The sequence below is a fragment of the Silurus meridionalis genome, chromosome 21 (genome assembly GCF_014805685.1).
Source record: "Silurus meridionalis isolate SWU-2019-XX chromosome 21, ASM1480568v1, whole genome shotgun sequence".
NCBI classification, from domain to species: Eukaryota; Metazoa; Chordata; class Actinopteri; order Siluriformes; family Siluridae; genus Silurus; species Silurus meridionalis.
In genome coordinates, this window is record NC_060904.1 from 1,286,931 (window position 1) to 1,302,088 (window position 15,158).

Genomic DNA, 15,158 nt, shown 5'->3' on the forward strand with positions numbered 1-15,158 from the left:
GCACATGCATTTTTATTAGCCATATGTGGTTCTTCCTTAAACATTTACATTTAAAGAATTTTAACGCCCCTTATAAAGAGAGACTTACATTTCTCTCATTTATACAACTGAGCAGCTTTGGGGTTAAGGGCCTTGCTGAGGGGCCTAGGAGTTGCAGCTTGGTGTGGCTGGGATTTAAACTCATAACCTTCAGATCCACAATCCAATGCCTTTACCACTAAGCACCACCTCTATTAGACAGAACTTCTTTGGATGCATTAGCCAATCAAATTTTTTCTTTCACTTGAACTCAGAGTTCCAAACCTGTTCTAGCATAACAATGCTCCAGGTCACAAAGCCAGCTCCATGAAGATCTGTTTACTATGATTTGGAGTTGAAGATTTCTCTGCTATAGAGCCTCAACACTATTGATACCTTACCATCTGTTGACAGATGATGGATTGACCGTTTATAGCTGCTATAACATAAGTGAGAACATGGAGAAACGTGTCTTGCAGCCGCTCCACAACACTAAAGGGACAAAAACAAAACTAAATAATAATAAATGGGACAATAACACATTTCCAAGACTTCCAAGAATCTCCGCTTATTTTATTTTCCTTGAACACCACGACAGTGTTTTATTCCAAATGACTGAAACGCCGCTCAGAATTATACTGCGCTTGACTGATTTCACGTCATCTGTCACATGAACAAATCCTGAGCGACGCTTTCTTCTACTTTCCTGCATTTCATGTGTTTTGTGGAAAAAAACACAATAGCAGAAATGTGCTTTTTTTCCTGGTGCTTTGGCTTCAACAGGTTCCATCCTGACAGCACGGTGAAGAACAGATTTGTCATTCTCCACGCTCTGAGCTCAGCGGGGCGTCTGTAATGGCCTCGACACCAGCCGTGAGAAACGCAGGGAAACGCCAGGCTCCGAGTGAAAGCTGAGTGATTAGAGTGACTTGTCCAGGAGGCCAGAGGTGGACCAGCTTTGGCTTTATTTAGAGTTGATAATGGATGAAAGTGATTGGGGTGATGAAAAGAGAGCTGGTGTTATGCCATTTTAAGATCAAAGGCTAGTCAGTTTTTCATCGTACACACAACCTGCTCTGGCTAAAGAACGCCTGAAAATACAGACATGAAAGAAAGAAAGAAACAGACACACACACAGACACACAGACACACACACACACACACACACACACACACACACACACACACAAAAGCTCCTGGATAATGTGGACATGTACAAGCTCAATGACAGATTTAATTACTGTATTATTATTCCACAAGAACATGTTAATAAGACATTACGATAATAAAATTGTCAAGAATTGATTTTTTTCGCATATTATAATAGGCTCAGGTGAGACACTGTAAGACACTGTATCTTACTGTAAGTACCCAAAAATTCATATTTCTCTCTCCCTGTCATCCCTCTACTCTAAACATGCTCCTGAGGTACCACTGACCAGAGCTCCTTTTCCGTTCTTCTTTTCAGATTCGCTCAATCGATCCTGACGTTCTACCTCTGGATGGAATTCTCATCCACTGGAGACACTCTGTGTGAGGATGGTTCCACATGAGCAGCCTGAAGATTTATTAAGTTACTAAGCAACTCAAGAACTTTGAGGATGGATTTGAACTGTAATTAATATCAACAGTCTGCTACAATGTGCTTAGGACCAGAGGACCACAGTTTGCTTGAACAGTCCAGCATAGTACTATACACCATTTAGCAAATGGGAGGAGTGACTTCATTAGTAGAGCAAGGAGGCAGAGCATTTCCTCAGCAGGACAAGGAAACAGAGCAACATCCTCAGCTGGACAGTGAGGCAGAGCAAAGTTTTAGCTGGACAGAAAGAAAGAGCAACGTCCTCAGCTATACAGAGAGAGAGAGCAACGTCTTCAGCTGGCCAGGAAGGAACAGCAATGTCATCAGCTGGACAGAGAAGCGAAGCAACATCCTCAGCTATACAGAGAGGCAAAACAAAGTCCTCAGCTGGACAGAGAGGCAGAGCAACGTCCTCAGCAATACAGAGAGGCGGAGCAAAGTCCTCAGCTGAACAGAGAGCCAGAGCAACGTCTTTAGATGGATAGAAAGGCAGTTGGACAGAGACTCAGATAAATGTCCTCAGCTGGACAGGAAGGCAGAGCAAAGTCCTCAGCTAAACAGGGAGAACAAGTTAAATATTTAGCTGAAAAGGGAGGCAAAGCAACATCCTCATCAAGTTGGAAAAGGTGGGCAATGAATGGTTTAGTAGCCTCTTTCTGAAAAAAGTTTCTGAAAAGGTGATTGTCATTGAGCCAACCTTGAGTGGCTCTAGACAAACTGTCCCACAATCTTGATGAACTGTTTATATCAATTACAATCAAAATCCACCTTTATGGTTCTCTAATTTAACCCTCCACAGTAAATCCATGGATCTTTAGGCTGTTTATATGGAACCATCCTCAGCAGATGAAGGTGGTGTCCTATTTTAAGAAAACTCTATCCAGAATAAGAGCAAAAGTCAGGTCTAAATTACAGAAGAAGACAGGATCACTGATATCTCAGGAGCATGTGCAGCTCTACAGAGAGAGAGAGAGAGAGAGAGAGAGAGAGAGAGAGAGAGAGAGAGAGAGAGCGAGAGAGAGACATGGATTACATGGTCACATGGTGGTTATGGACAATATCAAGATGGAAGAGATCAACGTGAGAATAGCAAAAAGATGAGTCTCATGCAATAGCGATGGCGTGAAGTTCAGCATGGCAAAGGGTAAGGTTTAGAACATCTTCAGTCAAGGATCTGCAATCGAGCAACAAATCTGTTCATCTAGAAGAGTCTCACATGCCTGGGTTCAGCTATAGAACCTCCGATAAACCTGATAGAAAATGTTCTGAATCCAGGCCCAGCCTCAGCAACAGCAAAGATGGCAGATTTCACGACTCCCATGCTAGATGTTAACACTGATATGGATTCTTCTGCTAGCTCGATACTCTTGCTGTGTTTGACTTGTTCGCTGTGAGTTTTGTGTTTTGTTCAGCGTTTTCATACTTTAAACTTCAGTTTTCTATCTTTTTAACCCTTAAATAATTCTGAACAAATGTTTTTTGTCTTCCTGCCTTGTGCCTGTAGCTCATTAGCATGACCACCACTAGTGTTGATTGCATTCATTGCCCCACCCAGTTTATCTTAGCTCTATTCACTATTATAAGCATTATGTCGGTTGTGTGTCTGCCTTTGAGCACAGGTGATGACTCATTCAAGTTGCGCACGGTGGAGTTGGAGCTGGAGGCATGTAAAGCAGGTCCAGCTACGAGAGCGGAAAGCTGCGCTGGAATCATCCCTGGTGGATGCTCACTCTTCCCAGGTAAATTTGCGGGTGGAATCTAATACTCCCAACACTTCAACTCCGTGTGTTTCCCTGCCCAGGCCCAGCGCACCTAGAACGCCGCCCAGGTATCGTTCACTCCTGCGCCGGTGCACCACGGACCCTGGATGCAGCAGCGGAGACTTGTAGCTGGAAAATGTCAAATAAGCAAACACAGTTCTAAACACAAAGCTTTCTAAAGAGTTCTCAAAGTTCTAAAGGAGATCATCACAGAAAATAATCTCGATGCACTCGATGTCTCACTGGTCCATTAACCAAATGACTACATGAGTCTAAACAAATCTAAACCATCAGGAAATGCTTATAAGCACGAGTCCCGTCAGACTGGTCATAGGGGTGGTGTAGCAACCATTAATAGTGCCCTCCTTAATGTCAGTCAAAGATTAGGATTCAGGTTTAAATCATATGAAGTGCTCATTCTTAATTTTGTACTTGACATACATAGAAAACCCCTACTATCTCTCGCTCTGGCCACCGTGTACAGACCCCCAGGGCCCTACGCTGATTTTCGTCAAGAGTTTGCTCATTTTATTCAGACCACTTGACCAATTTTAATAAAGTGCTGCTTGTCGAAGATTTTAATATTCACGTAGATGATGTAAATGATGCTCTAGGACTATCATTTGTAGACGTATTAAACTCTTTTGGGGTTAAACAAAACATTACTAAATCGACTCATCGTTTTAATTACATACTAGACTTAATAATATTCCACTGAGCAGACGTCACTGATATAGATATTTTACCTCAGAGTGATGACATCACAGACCATTACCTCATACTGTACAAACTACCGGTAGCGCATATTGACTGTGTCTCACCACGTTATCGATTTGGTAGGACTATTGTTCTAACCACTAAGGGCAGATTCATATGTATCCTGCCTGATCTCTGAACATCTCACTAAACCCCTAAATGCTAATGAGTTAGACAAAATGGCTAACAACATAGACTTTATCCTCACCAGCACATTAGACACCGTTGCCCCCATCTCATTAAAAAAGTTTAGAGAAAAACACCTGCACCATGATCTAATAGTCATACGCATGCCCTCAAGAGAACAGTCTATATTCTGGAGAGTAATTGGAGTATATTAAATTGGAGGTTTTTAGAATTGCGTATAGAGACCATATCCCAGGTTCCTCTTTAGTACAGTAGCTAAATTAACAACAAATCAGGAATCTGACAAGAGAATTCCATAACAGTTTAGTAGTGAGGACTTTATAAATTTCTTCATTGAAAAAATTTAAAGTATTAGAAACACAATTGTGGAGGTCCAACCTCTAACGACATCTTGTGTTCCAGTCTCACATAAAACTCCACAATTAAAATTACACTGCTTTACAAGTACAGGGCAAGAAGAGCTGTATGATCTTATCACCAAAACCAAAGCAACAACAAGATCCAATTCCAACTAAACTACTGAAAAAAGTGTTACATACAGCTGGTGAGCATCTTCTCAATATTATTAACTCCTCAGTATCTTTAGGTCATGTACCTAAACCCCTCAAGTTAGCAGTAATTACGCCCCTCATTAAGAAACCTCATTTGACCTGTTTTTAGCTTCAGACCAAGGCTACATTTATCTGTTAGTTTTACTAAATCTTAGTGCTGCATTCGAAACTATGGATCATGATTTTCTCCTAGATCGCTTACAAAATGACATCGGCATTCAGGGACAGGCATTGAGCTGGTTTAAATCCTACCTGTTTAATCGTTACCATTTTGTAGATTTAAATGGAGAACTATCCAGGTTAATGCAAGTTGAATATGGGGTGCCACAAGGTTCAGTTCTAGGACCCCTGCTTTTGACAATATTCATGCCTTCCTTGGGAAATACTTTTAGAAGGTATGGGATTAGCTTCCACTGTTATGCCGATGATACCTAGCAATATATTTCAATAAAACCCGATGATACAGCTCAATTGGGTCGGATAACTAAGTGTGTTAGAGAATTAAAAGATTGGATGACGTATAACTTTCTATTGTTAGCTCGTCCACGCATTCATGACCTCCAGACTGGACTATTGTAATGCATTACTAGATGGTTGTCCTGCATCATTAATAAACAAGCTACAGTGCTACAAGCTACAGCTCAAAACCCTGGACTTCTAGTAGTTCCTAGAATAGCAAAGTCCACTAAAGGTGGTAGAACATTCTCACATTTAGCTCCTAAACTTTGAAATAGTCTTTGAGGCATCCTGAGGTCTGCGCCAGCTCCAGTCACGTCTCACCTCATGAAGATCACAGACCTTCAAAGAAGTAAATGTCTGCAAAACATCCTAAACCATCTAAACTATGGAAGGTTGTAATGCAGTGGTTAAGGCATTGGACTCTGGAGCGGAAGGTCAAAGGTTTAAATCCCAGCACCACCAATCTGCTACTGCTGGGCCCTTGAGCAAGGCCCTTAATCCTTAACTGCTCAGTTGTAAGTCGCTCTGGATAAGTGCATCTGCTAAATGCCAAACATGTACCAGAGACATACCAGTGCCATTTGGAACCCACTTCATCTAGAGTTTGGACATTGAACCTCTTTGAGCGTTTAAAGGCTCTGGCATGGAGAAGCTGGTGTTGGATCTGTGATTATCTCCAATATTGAGCTATTTTATGAGTTCCTCAGTAACTCCTGGTTCCACAAAGTCAACTGACTGTATAAGACTGTAGAAAGAACATTCCTCATAATCACACACTCCAGTGCTCATGTTAGTTCTCACTCTCCAGTGTTCTGTAGTGTTTAAAGACTATAATCACACTGTTGATGTCACCCAGATGAGGATGAGGTTCACCTTGTAAATCTGGTTCCTCTCAAGGTTTCTTTCTCATAACATCTAACAGAGTTTTTATTTACCCCAGTCGCCCCAGTCTTCATCATCAGGGATAAACACACATCCTTCACCTTTCATTCTTAAATTCTATAAAGCTGCTTTGAGACAATGGCCATTGTGAAAAGCGCAATAAAAATAAACTTGAAACTTGAATCTTGCTAATCATGTCTTTAAAACGGAGTGAACGAGTATCAGAGCAGAGAAGAAGAAAGTAAAAGACATGCTTCTGACGAAATCCATCCAGAAAACTTAATCTGATCATTTCCAAAAAGCCCTCGAGCAGGACCCAGGCTCCTGAACCCAGACTCGCTGATAGAGGAAAAATGATTTTGGAGAAAGACACTGATACTTCTGGGTCAGAGAGCAAACTCGAGGACCCTGTAGGACAAGGGGCCAATGAGTTTTCTGAGCATTCATAGCTCATGGTGAAGAAACAACAAAAAGTGGTGAAGAGAGTGTAAAGTAACCAGAGATCCCCAGTGTGAGATGATGGGAAAAGAGCGGAGCTTCAAACCTTGTTATGGAGACATATTTTAAATATTTATTAAAGCTGCATTTTATTCATGTAAATCAGGGAATATAATATAATATAATATAATATAATATAATATAATATAATATAATATAATATAATATAATATAATATTAAATTAGTGTAGTTTTTCTGATGAAATAAACACTTCTGGACTGAATTCTGATTCTGATGCAAGAGCTACAGAAAGTTTTTTGCTTGGCGACACTGGAAAAGATGAATGAGACAGAGGGCGACAAGGAAGATGAGGAGGAAGAGGAGGAGACACTGAAGAAGCTGTAATAAGCCAGAGTTTGGAAGTGACCACAGGCGGAATGCTGAATCCGGTATGTGGCATCAGCACGAGTCAGCGCTCAATTCTCATTATCATAAAGGCGTTTCCTGTGCTGACGTTTCCCCCGAAGAGGAACATCGTTAAATCATGATTACAGAACACCGTGTAGGAGAAGGAACCCGAGGCAACCTTGAGAAAGTGTTAGAGCTCACAAAATTCACTGTAGTAGTGGGGGAACACACACACACACACACACACACACACACACACACACACACACACACACCTTGCTATCAATCTCGCTGCTCCCCAGTGCAGTCTGGATGACGAAGAGCAAAGCGTCGGTCAGACCCTCACACTCCCTCATCCTCCTCCTCGCTTCCTCTCCAGCCGAGCTCACGTTCCTGAAACACACACACACACACACACACACACACACACACACACACACACAGAGTTATAAATGACTGTTGTTTATTAGTGTATTTTAATTCCAAAATATTTGTCAAAATCAAAATCAGATTTAAAAAAAAAAAAAAATTTATAAAAAAAAAAGACTAATTTATTCTCTTTTTTATATGTAGCAATTTGTTATTTTTAATTACTTAATTATTATGATAATTATAATTATTATTATTTTCCTGCTCTATTCATATTCATATTATTTTATTTTAATAATTGTTCATGATTAGTATGACTATTTTTAATACATAAATACTGCTTTTATCATTATTAATAATAATATTATTATATTTATAAAGTGTTTTATTATTATTATTGTTATTATAATTATTTAGCTGTCAGTGTTCATTATGTATTTATTTTGTTGTTCAGTTGTTTAGCTGCTTGTTGAGAGAGAGAGAGAGAGAGAGGAAGAGAGAGAGAGAGAGGAGAGAGAGAGAGAGAGAGAGAGAGAGAGGAAGAGAGAGAGAGAGAGAGAGAGAGAGAGAGAGAGAGAGAGAGAGAGAGAGAGAGAGAGAGAGAGAGAGAGAGAGAGAGAGGAAGAGAGAGAGAGAGAGAGAGAGAGAGAGAGAGAAGAGAGAGAGAGGAAGAGAGAGAGAGGAAGAGAGAGAGAGAGAGAGAGAGAGAGGAAGAGAGAGAGAGAGAGAGAGAGAGAGAGAGAGAGAGAGAGAGAGAGAGAGAGAGAGAGAGAGAGAGAGAGAGATAAGTGTAGTCCAGAACAACAGAAACAGTGGAAGACAGACAGATCGAGAGCAATGTGTGAGTCGATCATTCTTCTTCTCGTCCTACATGACAGGAGGAGATGAATCCCACGACACACACAGTGACTATCACCCTGACATACCCACACACACACACACACACACACACACACACACACACACACACACACACAGAGTGAGTGAATGACACTAATCTGCATTTCAGATTCTTCAGGTCGTTTGATTGACTTGCGCTGAATCCCGTCCTCGCCGCTGACACGGGGAATATTACACTCCTCAAATAAACCTGAGATCACACACATGGTTTATTTACACACTGATTTCCTGCAGGTTTCTCAGGAAATAAACCTCCAATATTTCACCAATAGGAACGTCTGATTCTTAAAAGTCTTCTGCTTCGTGTTTGGAGTTTGAGGGTTTAGAGCTTTAGGATCCAAACTCATGATTAAAAAATTATTTAGTTCTAATTTGATAATTTTATTTCAACAATATCACAGAATAAACTACAGTTTAATATCAGTCACATTCAACTGATAACTTTTCATAGCATTAAAATATTATCGAGTTTAAAGTTGACCCTGTTTGTAAACAATATCGTTAAATAACTCAAATTGTCAGATAACAACAAATCGATTTCAGAGCTGTTGTGTGTTCAGTTGGAACTGACTCATTTAGAATGAACTCTCTTAAAATTGACTCATTTTGAAATGTACTAATTTTAGAATTGGCTCATTTTGGAATTGGATAATTTTGGATTTAACACCATTTTGGTATTTGACTTATTTTAGAATGGACTCTTTTAGACTTGGCTCATTTTGGAATCAACTCATTTGCAATTGACTCTTTTTGAAATTGACAAATTTTAGTATTGACTCAATTTTGGGATTGAATCATTTTAGAACTTACTCATTTTGGGATTGACTAGTTTTGAAATTGACTTGTTTTCAGAGAGACTTTTGATAGCGTTTTTTTTTTATTTTGGAATTGAGTCTATTGAGACAGAATCTGCATTTCTGCAAAGCCTCCTGTTGGCACAATCAGTAGCTGGAAAAAAAAAAATAAAAAAACAATATATTTAACAAGATATACTTAAATATATACCATAACATTTTCAGTGTAAAATTTCAACTTGTTAAAAATGCATCATTATGATTATTAATTAAAAACAATAAAATGAAAAAGTAATGCCTTGCTTCAGAAATTGTTGCCGGTGTTTTATTTCTCACATGGCCTCGAACTGGAGAATTGAGAGCATCGTTACAATACAGCGAGTTTCAGCCGCCTTCTTATTTTTACAGCAAGACAACAGCGAATCAAAATCACATTCCAGATTCCAAAACGGTTCCTCGTGTCACTGCAGCAGGCGAGATCCGATCTTGACTAATAGCCATCGGCTGCCCAGTGGAGAGAAATCTCACACACACACACACACACACACACACACACACACACACACACACACACACACACAAGCCTGGAATGAAAGACACCACGAGACGCTCGTGTCTAATTTGCATTCTCTTCACTCATCTCAACCCAAATCGATTGCTACGTTTCATTTCTTGCGATCGTTAGACACAGAGGAAACAGAACGCCGTTTGTGTTCGCACTCCGAGAAGCTTCTCTTTCCAACATGTTAAATTGGCAAATGCTTTGGAGCGATATCGCTTCCTCTCACTGAAACACACCACTCCTGCACAACACACTCCCCCGTCTATCCACGTTCCAGCGTTACCATATTGACTTATTAAATATTTAGCGCTGCCTGCTGATTTACTAAAGTAGCTTTAAATATAGATTGGTATTGTATGAGGAAGTCTGGTGTGTCAGAGAAGTATGTGAGGGTGGTGCAGGACATGTATGAGGACACTGTGACAGCAGTGAAGTTTGCAGTAGGAACAACAGACTGGTTTAAGTTGGAGGTTGGACTGCATCAAGGATCGGCTCTAAGCCCTTTCCTGTTTGCAGTGGTGATGGACAGGTTGAAAGACGAGGTCAGACAGGAGTCTCCGTGGACTATGATGATTGTTGATGATATTGTGATTTGTGGTGAGAGTAGGGAGCTGGTGGAGAGGAAGAACACAACACGTCACAATACGTCACAACATGTCACGTCACTTTATATCACATCACATCATGACACACCACGATATGTCACATCATGTCACGCCACGTCACATCAAGTCACACCACGTCACATCAAGTCACGCCACGTCACATCATGTCACGCCACGTCACATCATGTCACGCCACGTCACATCATGTCACGCCATGTCATGTCACGTCACGTGTTACATCGTCCCAAACAGAAACTCTTTATTTCTACATATGGTGTAAAAACCCAACACCCAGAAGATGATACGTTTACTGCAAGTGTTTTCTTATTTTATATTTCATATATATGACAGCAATTACTCAATTAAAACCCTTCACACGTGACTCTCTCAGTGTCTGTAAATCTTTGACACGTGACAGCGTCTCATGTTCGAGCGTAAATGCTGATCTGTCCTTCACAGAAACATTGCGTTCCATCTAAAACTCTTAAACTGCAGCTGGTGGAGGGTGAATGCACACACACACACACACACACACACACACACACACACACACACACACACACACACACACACACACACACACACACACACACACACACACACACACACACACACACACACACACTACACTGCACTGGGCCATGTGGGAAAACAGCTAATTAGAGGTTATGCTAATGTGCATCAGGTGCTGAGGAGAGCTTTGTGCAGGTCACACCTGGCTTCAGTCCATGAAACAACAAAATAACACAATAACAAGTTCTCCTGAAGCTCCTCACACTCCTGAAGGACTCGAGGAGACACAAATCCTGAGAACTTTTTTGTCCACAAGCCTTCAGGGTCCACAATAAAAGAGCAGCTGCTGAAAAGATCTGACCCTCATCATGATACTGATACTGAGTCCCACTCTGCAGTCAGGATCCACCCAATCACTAAACTTCCTCACAAGCTTCTTCTGAGATTCCCAAACCATAGGCTGAGCGAGGAACTCAGCAGAGGGAGCGTGTGGGCTGAACGGCTTTGTGCTGACGGAGCAGAACTGCTGAGTTCAACTTAACACCTTCCATAAAACACTTCAGACTCGAGTGCAAAAATACACGAGACAACAGCAGAACGGAGACACAAATCTCCTGAAGTCCAACGTGTTCCAACTTACAAATGTGTACACGGCTCCTGTTACATACCAGGAAGGAGGGAAAGAAGGAAGAAAGGAACAAAGGAAGGAAGGAAGAAAGGAAAAGTAGGAAGAAATGAAGGATGGAAGGGAGAAAGGAAGTTAATAAATAAACTACGATGGACGAAAGGAAGGAATGGAAGCAGAAAGAAATAAGGAAATAAGGGAAGAAGGAAAGAATAAAATGAAGAGGGAAGAAAGAAAGAAAGTGAACAAACAAAACCACAAGAAAGGAGAATAAAAAGGATGGAAATTAGAAAGGAACAAATGAATGAAAAGAAGGAGAAAAGGAAGGATTTATATAGAAGTTAATAAATAAACCACAATGGAAAAAAAAGAAGGAATGGAAGCAGAAAGAAAGGAGGGAAGAAGAAAAGAGGGAAATGAAGATGGAAGGAAGAAAGTGAACAAACAAACCCCACAGGGAATGGAGGAAGGAGGGATGGAAAAAAGGAAGTCAGTACTCAATAGTCTTCAATCTAACAGAGGAATAGTGCTGCTAATCTCCTAGTGTGTGTGTGTGTGTGTGTGTGTGTGTGTGTGTGTGTGTGTGTGTGTGTATACAGTGCATTAATGCTGGTCAGAATCGGGGCTGGAACATGGCCCAGTGTGGTGCAGAGTCCAGCAGGGGTGAAGATCGCGAGCTTGTAGAAAAGTGGTTTGCTAATTTTGCATGGTTAATGAGGCTCCGCTTTTTACTGCTTATTCGTGTAATTTATTTTCCGTCACTCTCCATAAACTCCATCTAATCGATGAACATCCTTTGTTAGCTAATTACTTATTGAACACAGTTTAAACACACCTTATCCTTTTCTTTTAAACAAGGAAACCTTTTCTGTTTTCACAACGACGGTTTAATAGTCATGAGGGACTTTTTCAGGTCTGCTGCTGTAAACAAATAAAGATTTTCAGCTAAAAGCTTTATTATGTACGCACTTCACCGCTTCACCGCTTCACCACTTCACCGCTTCACTACGTCACTGCTTCGTCCCTATTCTCAGTTCTAAACAAATTTCCAGCCCCGCGGTTTTCAGGTGTAAAAAACGCAGAGTGACGTGTTAGCACAATGCTAGGTCTATAAGCGAGCAGGTTCAGATGAAGATCTATCACTGGCAGGCCGTGTGACAGTGAAAAAGGAAACACAGAAAGATAGCTTGCTAGCGAACTCTCAGCTACGTGTCGGTCACCGGGTTTGGAATGCTGATAAGCGAGATCTCCTGCAAGCTCGACTCTGGAGGTTTCGAGAAGTAAACATGCTTATTAGGGCTGCTGGGAAACTCTGATGATCAGGAGAGCTCAGCGTTTTCCCACACTGTTCTCCGAGAAACTCTGCAGCTGTTCTCCCATCGCCTGCTCATAATCAAGGCAATCATCTGTTCTTCTGCACATGTGGCCCGGCGTTTCCAAATATCTGCCTTCACTTATTTGGATTTGGATTTAATTCCACATGCCACTCTGAATTTCTGAGGCATTATCTTCTACGCAAACCTCAATGCCATGGAAGGTCTTCCAGCTGCAACAACTTTCAACCAATTAATGTCATGTGGAGTCAAATCCAATGAAATCCAGTCCAATCACTCTGATTCTGATTCGATCAAAGTGTAAAATAAACTAGTTTATTCCAGTCCAAGCGAGTCCAGTGTAGTCTAATACAGTGGCAGAAACTACTCTCCAATACAGTCAATTCCGATCCCAGTTCAAGTTCACTTCAAGTTTATATAGTCCAGTCTACTCAATCCAATCCAAAGCTAATAAGGTATAAACTAGTCTATTACTAGCTAATACACTTGTTTAGTCTATTACAAACATGTCAAATCCAATCTAATGCAGTCTAACCTACTTCAGTCCATACATACCCAATCCAATAAACCTAATACATTACAAACTAACAGTTTAGTCAAATTAATTCCAAACAAACTTTGTCCAATCTAACATAATGCAGTCCAATCTATTACATTCCAAACAAACTCAGTCAGATCTAAGATTATGCCTTTATTATACTAGATTATGTCTAGTTTAATTCAAGAGAATGCAGTCTAGTATAACAAACTAATACAGTCTAGTCTAATCCATTCCAAATATCTTAGTCCAATCCACGATAATGCAGTCGGGTCTATTCCAGTCCATACATGCCCAATCCAATCCAAGATAATGCAGTCTAATCTTATACATTACAAACTAATACAGTCTAGTCTAATTCATTCCAAGCAAGCTGAGTCTGATCTAAGGTAATCCAGTCCAGTCCAGTCCATTATAAGCATGTGCAGTCTAGTCCAGTCCAATCCAAACGAATACTGTTTTGTCTAGCTCGTTATAGCTCCCAATACTGTATATATTTGCTAATTGATCAATAGGGACTTAAATAAAAATAAACTCAAATAAAAATCATTTAACTTCTACTTTTAACACTTTCATATGAAATTCGTGTAAATTTTTCTAAATTTCGAAGTTTGAACCCTTGATATACGTTATGTCTGACCGTCTTAGCTTCTTAATGATCATTCCTCGTACCTTGTAGACGCACCTGGTTTGAACCGCATTAGAGCGTTCTTCAGGTCTCACTAAAGCATTTGGTGAACACCTTCTGAAGGAGGAACATCTTTTTGTAAAATGTACAACTGATAATTCCATTAGTAATAAATCTCCGCTCTGGAAACAGTCCCAGAAAGACTGGTGTTCTGTAATATTCAACCCTAATGGATTTCCCAGAACACTACATTGGGACTTGGGAGCACAGACGGACCTTCTGCCTTCAGCTAAGTGACGAACTCTGTACATCTCCACAAAGCTCATTTCAGCTGCCACTGGCAGAGTCATTCATCAAAGTGTTTGGGTTCCCCGAGCGAAGCTCCCTGTACTTATTGGAGTGTGTACTCTGTGGTTCTCCTATCTGCTGACATGCTGCCTTTCCTGGAGCACAAAAACATACAAACCACAGAGTAAACACTAAATCGTACAAAGATCTCCAAGATGGGTGGTGCTGGATACCCACATGCTCCTCTGTGTTCCTGCTCAGGCCAAGCTTGATTCTTAGAGCCTTAAATCACACGATGTTCTCTTATCACCTGGAGTGCTTTTTAAGATGTTTGACGAGGGTAAATTGAGGGTATTTTTTTGCTTCCTGCAGCATCTGAGACCTGATGATTGAGCCTGGACCATGCCGAGATGACTTTATCTCGAAAGACCTGCTTTTATTAGACACGTCTATCGTCCTCTGAGGATTTTTAATACACTCGGTTTCTTCAGGTGGAAGTGATTTATAAAGGAAGAGCAGCAAAATTCCCATTGGGACGGAGCTCAATTCTGAAAAACGCTGCTTCAATGCTTTTCCAAGAGGCTCGAGCGCTTTTCTCTCCGCCTGACTGAGAGACACTTTGACAAATCTGCAGTGGTGGAATTGAGATGCTTCTTGAAGGACATCTGACTGGCTGCAAATTAAGACATTGGATGGTGGAAGCTCTGCAAAAACCTGCCGTCTTATCTAGTCCAAACGCTGTACCACATGGTGATGTCAATATTCGATGGCCGTAAACACTCCTCTGTGCAGAACCAGGAGGTGGAGCTCGACTGGATCCGAGTCCTCTGATTAGAGCTCTAACCTCAATGCTCTACAAAATAATCACGTCCAAACAATGGAGAATCACGGAATGATATGGCACGACGTGATGGATTTACAGCATTCATCCTGAGGCCATGTCCACGTAGCTGTGCAAAGTAGACTGTGAAAATGGGGGCTTTCGATAACTTTGATAAAT

At 40.9% G+C, this 15,158-nt stretch overlaps 1 protein-coding gene across 4 annotated transcripts in view; it reads right to left on the bottom strand.

The window, feature by feature from the left end:
• Positions 1-15,158, bottom strand: part of ctnnd2a (catenin (cadherin-associated protein), delta 2a) — a 219,696-nt gene that overhangs the window by 37,281 nt on the left and 167,257 nt on the right. For all 4 annotated transcript variants that reach the window (XM_046833632.1, XM_046833631.1, XM_046833630.1 and 1 more), the window contains one exon: positions 7,278-7,395. In XM_046833632.1, coding sequence (XP_046689588.1) covers positions 7,278-7,395 — 118 coding nt within the window. The remainder of the gene's footprint in view (positions 1-7,277; positions 7,396-15,158) is intronic.